Source organism: Balaenoptera musculus, chromosome 8 (assembly GCF_009873245.2).
Source record: "Balaenoptera musculus isolate JJ_BM4_2016_0621 chromosome 8, mBalMus1.pri.v3, whole genome shotgun sequence".
Taxonomy (NCBI): domain Eukaryota; kingdom Metazoa; phylum Chordata; class Mammalia; order Artiodactyla; family Balaenopteridae; genus Balaenoptera; species Balaenoptera musculus.
In genome coordinates, this window is record NC_045792.1 from 38,179,001 (window position 1) to 38,184,638 (window position 5,638).

A 5,638-nucleotide genomic window follows, 5' to 3' on the forward strand; every position below is an offset into this window, starting at 1 on the left:
AGGGGGCTTCCCTGGTAGCGCAGTGGTTAAGAATCCGCCTGCCAATTCAGGGGACACGGGCAGAGCAACTAAGCCCGTGCGCCAGAACTACTGAGCCTGCACTCTAGAGCCCGTGAGCCACAACTACTGAACCCGCGTGCCACAACTACTGAAGCCCACGCGCCTAGAGCCCGTGCTCCGCAACAAGAGAAGCCACCACATTGAGAAGCCCGTGCACCTCAACAAAGAGTAGCCTGGGGCTTCCCTGGTGGCACAGTGGTTGAGAATCCGCCTGCCAATGCAGGGGACATGGGTTCGAGCCCTGATCCGGGAAGATCCCACATGACGCGGAGCAACTAAGCCCATGCACCACAGCTACTGAGCCTGTGCTCCAGAGCCCATGTGCCACAACTACTGAGCCCGTGTGCCACAACTACTGAAGCCTGGGTGCCTAAAGCCTGTGCTCCGCAATGAGAAGCCACCGCAATAATAAGCCCGCGCACTGTAACGAAGACCCAACACAGCCAAAAATAAATTAATTAATTTTAAAAAAAAGAACATTACTTTAAACAAATAAGTTCTGCCAATTGATTTATCAAAGTCCACTATTTACTTTTTGACAGTGGTAGATTGTAAGAGCCTTAAAGAGAGGAACCTTGCCTTATACATTTTTGTTTTTCCCAAGCTCAGTGTTTCACGTGGCGCAGGTACATTGTGACACCGAATATGCTGCTCATTCAACAACTTTCAAAGTCAATGCATATATTTTCAAAGTTGGTCCCATAGCACAGTCTCAGGGGCAGTAGAAATGTGAGGATGTACCCACTGTACTACTGGGCAGACCAGGAGGGGAACCTGGTGGCCCCAGGGAGAAGTGCAGATTTCTGTAACAAAAGATAAAGTTTTTACTGCAGGCACTGATTTAGTTCTATTCCCTAGCAACCAAACATTTAACTTAAAACTGACAGAATCAAAAACTGCCATTAACAGACACCAGGAAACTTTTTTCCTTTTGCATGATTCCATAATACAGTGCAATCCCTTTCATTGTTCTGCAGACAGGTAATGCCAGGACCCCATGGAGGACTGACTTTCCAGTTTTAAATTTCAGCTCCAGTAAAGACACAAAATAAATAATTTTGTGGAAAGTGACACTATGGCTTCCTTCTCTTCTGTGTGTAAACACAGGCTGGTTTTCTGGGAGGAAGGGAGAGGAAGGTCGCTTCTGCTTTATTTTCACATCTGTAATTTTAATATGCTTTTTTAAAAGATCCAGGTTATAGAAAAACATAGACACAGAAAAAATCAGTTAGGAGATGATTATTCACATTATAAAGGGATTCTCCATAGGGTTCCATTAAATATTGCGCTCTTCTAAAACAGTGAATTTGATTTAAAAGCGGCTTTTCAAGAATACATTTGTGTAAAGTGAGGTACACCAAATATTCATCCTAACTCTTCTCCAAGGACAATCCAGCATCTTGTTTCCATTCATAGAGCAAGGGAACAAACAACAGCACCTGTTAAGGAAGTCAATGGATTCTTGGACCACCCTCCTCACCCTTCTTAGGAGATGACGCTTTGAGAAATCCAGGCACAAAGAGAAAGACCCACTTGTGGCCACAGTCCTTTCACTATCCCGCAACAAGACTCTATCTGAAACCAGGGGTTTGCCGCATTTGGCCCAGTCACATGAGTGAAGGAGCACTGTGTGAGATTTGGACTCAGCACAGGCCACAAATATGGCCTGTGGCAGATGAGGAAATTCAGAGCCACTGACAATTGTTTCTTGTAGGTAAGCTGTTTCTTCACCTCTGCACTGGTTACAAGGGGAGGAAGGGCCCCCATCTTCACCCCAGAGCTCAGATGCCCTTGGACAGCAGAGGAAGCCCAACTGCTAGTTGTCCAAAAACCATGAGCACCCAGGACCCTTCCCTCCCAGTCTTTGTGCTGAATAATATTACTTGGTAAATCAACTTTAGTCTATGGGAATAGATTAAAAACGAGTGTTTGGAAAATACAGTCCCGTGATTCGGCAGTTAAGGAGATGCACAGCGGAGGATCCGGAGGATCCGGAGGATCCAAAAGCCGACGACTTGGCCTCCCTGGGTTACAGCCAGGGGAAGGTGGCTTCACCGCTGAAACCAGCCAGCCAAGTTAGGGACGCTCTTGGGCTGGTCCCCAGCCATCCGCACAGCCTGGCAGGTCCGGCACCAAGGCTCATCCCAGAAGGAGGTGACGTGCACGGCATAGCTCCGACGCCAGCTAAAGTATCCGCGGTAGGCAGCTGGGTTTCGATCGAGGAATTGCAGGTGGGCCGCCAGGGAGGAGGCATCAGGGAAGTCGTCCACGTGGATGAAGGCACGGCGGGGCACGAAGCGCTCGTAATTGGCACGGTCTGGGCCCAGCACCACCGGCACCGCCCCAGCCAGGAAGGCGTTGCGCCACAGCTTCTCCGTGATATAATCCAGGTGCTGCGAGTTCTCGAAGGCCAGGTAGAACTTGTAGCGGGCCACCGTGTGCAGGAGCCCGACGTCAGGCAGCGGCTGTCCGGGCCCGCCCTTGCCGAAGAGGTCCACGGTCACGTACTGGCTCAGCTGGCGGTAGTAGCGGACCCGCGCCTGGCGCTCGTCCCAGTTGCTCACCACCCAGGCCACCAGCCCTTGTTTCCGGGCCAGTGGCGGGACCAGACCCGCCGGCTGCTCGCTGGAATGGGTCCTAGGGTAGAGGTAGCCGTAAGGCACGAAGATGTCCGAGTCGGCCCGGTAGGAGAGCGTCCAGTTGAAGAGGTTACGTGCCAGGCTCTGCAGCCCCGGGGAGTGGGTGGGTGACTCGAAGTTCATCCACACCCAGCGCTGGCCCGGGGGCCTGGGGCCCGAGGCAGCCAGGGCTAAGGCCTCCGAGGCTTCCTCCTCGTCGTCGATCAGCACCTGCTGCTCCTCCGCTGGGCGCACGTGGACGCCCCAGGGCGGGGGCCAGTCCGGGGGTCCCTTCACCAAGTCTCGGTGGTGGAAAAGCACCGCCTGGGCCTCCCCGTAGGCCGCGCGATCAGTGAGCAGGCGGCAGCCGCTGATGTTGAAGCGCAGCCGGCAATCAGGGGGCGGCCTTTTGGCTCGGTGCCGGCCCCCGAAGGGCTCCCACCACAGCAGCACGCTCACCCGCCGCGGCGGGACGGAGGAGGCCCAGGGCAGCGGCGGCAGCTGCTTCCAGCAAACATAGACGACCACGGCGCTGCACACCAGGCTGGCGACCATCAGCGCCAACTGGGCCTCGGACAGCCTCAGGCCTCCACGCCGAGTGCGCCGCCGGCCCCACCGCGCGCCCATGGCGAGCGCCGGCAGAGACGCCGCCGCCCGCCGCGCGGCCGCAAGCCCGGAGCGGCGGTGCCCGCTCTCATGCTGCCACTGAGGGTTCAGCCTTCGTTGCTGCTCGCCGCCCGACCTGGAGCGGGAAAGGGCGGTCCCAGGATCTAAAGGCCCGCAGGTCTTGCTCTCTTCCCCACCCCTCGCCGCCCGGCGAGAGTCCAGGGCGAGGGAAGCGGACCCGGCGGCCCAGCCCAGCGCAGCCCCGTCCCTCCCCTCCACCGCGCGCCCGACCAGACCAGCCCGGCCAAGCCCCGGGCGCCTCCTGCTGCACCTCCGCCCACTCCCCGGCCCCTCCAGGGTTCCCGGACTCCCCGGCAGCGCCCCGCCCGCGACTCCGGATGCCGTTGCCGTGATCCCGGACCTCTCCGCGCACCCCACGCCTTGGCCTGGCGCTGGCGCTCTCGCCTGCCGGGGACTCCTTCCCAGCTGCGCCCGAGCCCTCAATCGCGGCCGCCCAGATTCTTGCCTTCCAGAGTGAGGGCCCGGTTCATCCCTGGGCGCCGGCAGCTGGTGCGAGACCCTCCAGAAGCCGCGGCGGCGCGGGCGCGGGAGGAAGGCGGCCCAGGGGTACCGAGCCTCCGGGCGGGATCGAAGATCCTCTTCCTTCCTCTTGCCCCATCAATGGCCAGCGACGCCTGCCGGAGGGAGGGAGCCCGCGAGGCCGCGGAAACGTGCTGACAGAGGCTCAGCCTACGCGGAGCGGACCTTAACCTCGTGACCTGCCGCCGACGCAGGCAGGTAGCGCAGTCAGCTCCCGAAGCGCGGCCCACAGAGGTGGTGCATTTTGTGAAACCAAGTTTTCAAGGAAACCCTACTGTCAGAACATTCGCTTTGCCTACAGCCCCAGCAGAGGAAACAGAAGAATCGAAAGTTTCCTGAGCAGTGAAAACACGTTCTTTTTCTTCGCTCCCCCACTGAATGAACGCTTCTGCCTGCTGGCTCATAGCTTTCTTTGTACCAGAGCTATGAACTTCCTGCCTATTCAGTGAGATGAATGAATGAACAACACCATTAATTTTACTAAGCACTTAAGAAGCAGCTTAATATCTGGGCTCATGAAGATCCAGCAAAACACTGTGGACTATAAAACGATGACTAAGATAAATATTATAGCATCCAAGTTTAGGGTATAAAGGGTATCACAGTGGCCTCTTCAGGTTTATCAATGAAGCAACTGAGGCATCTACTTCTACCGTGACTTAAGGAGGTTTTTTCCCCGATGGCTTGAATTTGAATTTCTGGATTTTGGCCTTCATTTATGTAATTAAACTTTTATTCAGCAAAGTTCTAAATAGGGCATGGGTGGGCTGTTGACCTAAGGAGAGGAGGCAGTTTGAGAGAATTTTTAGATCACAGCGGTGCATTGGTGGTGCCCCAGCCCAGTGCCATGTAAGTTACAAGATATTAGGGAAGAAGTAGACTTGCTGAGAATGGGGCCAACCTGTCAGGTATTTTTGATGTTATGCCATTTGGATTTATTATGAAGAACTTTTTCATTGAAAACCAAGTACAGATTGTAAAAGCTTCTATAAAAATGGTTTCATTTAGGTAGTTTCAAGTGGCATTACCTGCCCGCCCACAGTGACAATCTGGGAGCTGAATGGACAGTGTTAGGTGCTCTGGCTGTACCCATCAGCCTAGTGATACTTTCTCTTACACACCAAAAGCTTTTATAATAATGTTTTTATAGAATCATTTTTCAAGCTAGTTAAACAAATTGTCTTTGAAATTCGAAATTTCAGTGATTCTCCACTCTGTTATTTTTAATTAGAAAGAAAAGGCTATAAATGCATGAATAACTTTTTTCAACCAAAGGAAGGAAAGGACCTATTGGGTTTTCTTTTTATGCAATTCAAAAACCTATACGTTTATGCCCATTCCTCCCCCACTTCAGTTAAATAAGACATCATAGATAGAGCCTGACATTGTGTTTGGCATTTGGTAAATGTTAGCCTGCTTGCCTGTATCCTCCCTCCACTCCCAATTTTCCCTTAGATCCTTCAGATATTCCAATTAAAGCAACTTTTTACTGGCAGAATGGCTCAGATCTCATGAATATCAATTTCCATTGTGTCCACTTATCTTGGTAGGGTGCAGGACCACAAACTGTCCCTACTTCAGTCATATCTTGGTGTATGCGAGGGGATACCAAGCAGAAGTTTGTGGCTGGATCAGTGAAAAAAGTCATGACTTACCTACAAACTATATGCATTTATTCACCGGGCAGTGGTTTGTTCTTACTTAAAAGGAATGGAGGGGAGGAGGCAAGAGGAGGAAAGGCTTTAAGGGAAAGT

At 53.2% G+C, this 5,638-nt stretch overlaps 1 protein-coding gene across 2 annotated transcripts; it reads right to left on the reverse strand.

Moving 5' to 3' along the window:
- Positions 1–439: 439 nt before the first annotated feature.
- On the reverse strand, positions 440–5,390 carry FUT4 (fucosyltransferase 4). 2 transcript variants are annotated; one of them, XM_036861669.1, is made up of 2 exons: positions 3,811–5,390; positions 440–3,420 (listed from the first exon to the last, which is right to left on the reverse strand). In XM_036861669.1, the coding sequence occupies exon 2, from the start codon at positions 3,303–3,305 to the stop codon at positions 2,112–2,114; it is 1,194 nt and encodes a 397-aa protein (XP_036717564.1). In that variant the 5' UTR covers positions 3,306–3,420; positions 3,811–5,390; the 3' UTR covers positions 440–2,111. The 2 variants fall into 2 exon arrangements, with proteins under 2 accessions (XP_036717564.1, XP_036717563.1); XM_036861668.1 differs by having other exon boundaries at positions 440–3,962.
- Positions 5,391–5,638: the final 248 nt, after the last annotated feature.

Excerpts from the sequence above, each read along its gene's own strand:
- FUT4 (XM_036861669.1), bottom strand. The coding sequence starts at position 3,305 with ATGGGCGCGCGGTGGGGCCGGCGGCGCACTCGGCGTGGAGGCCTGAGG.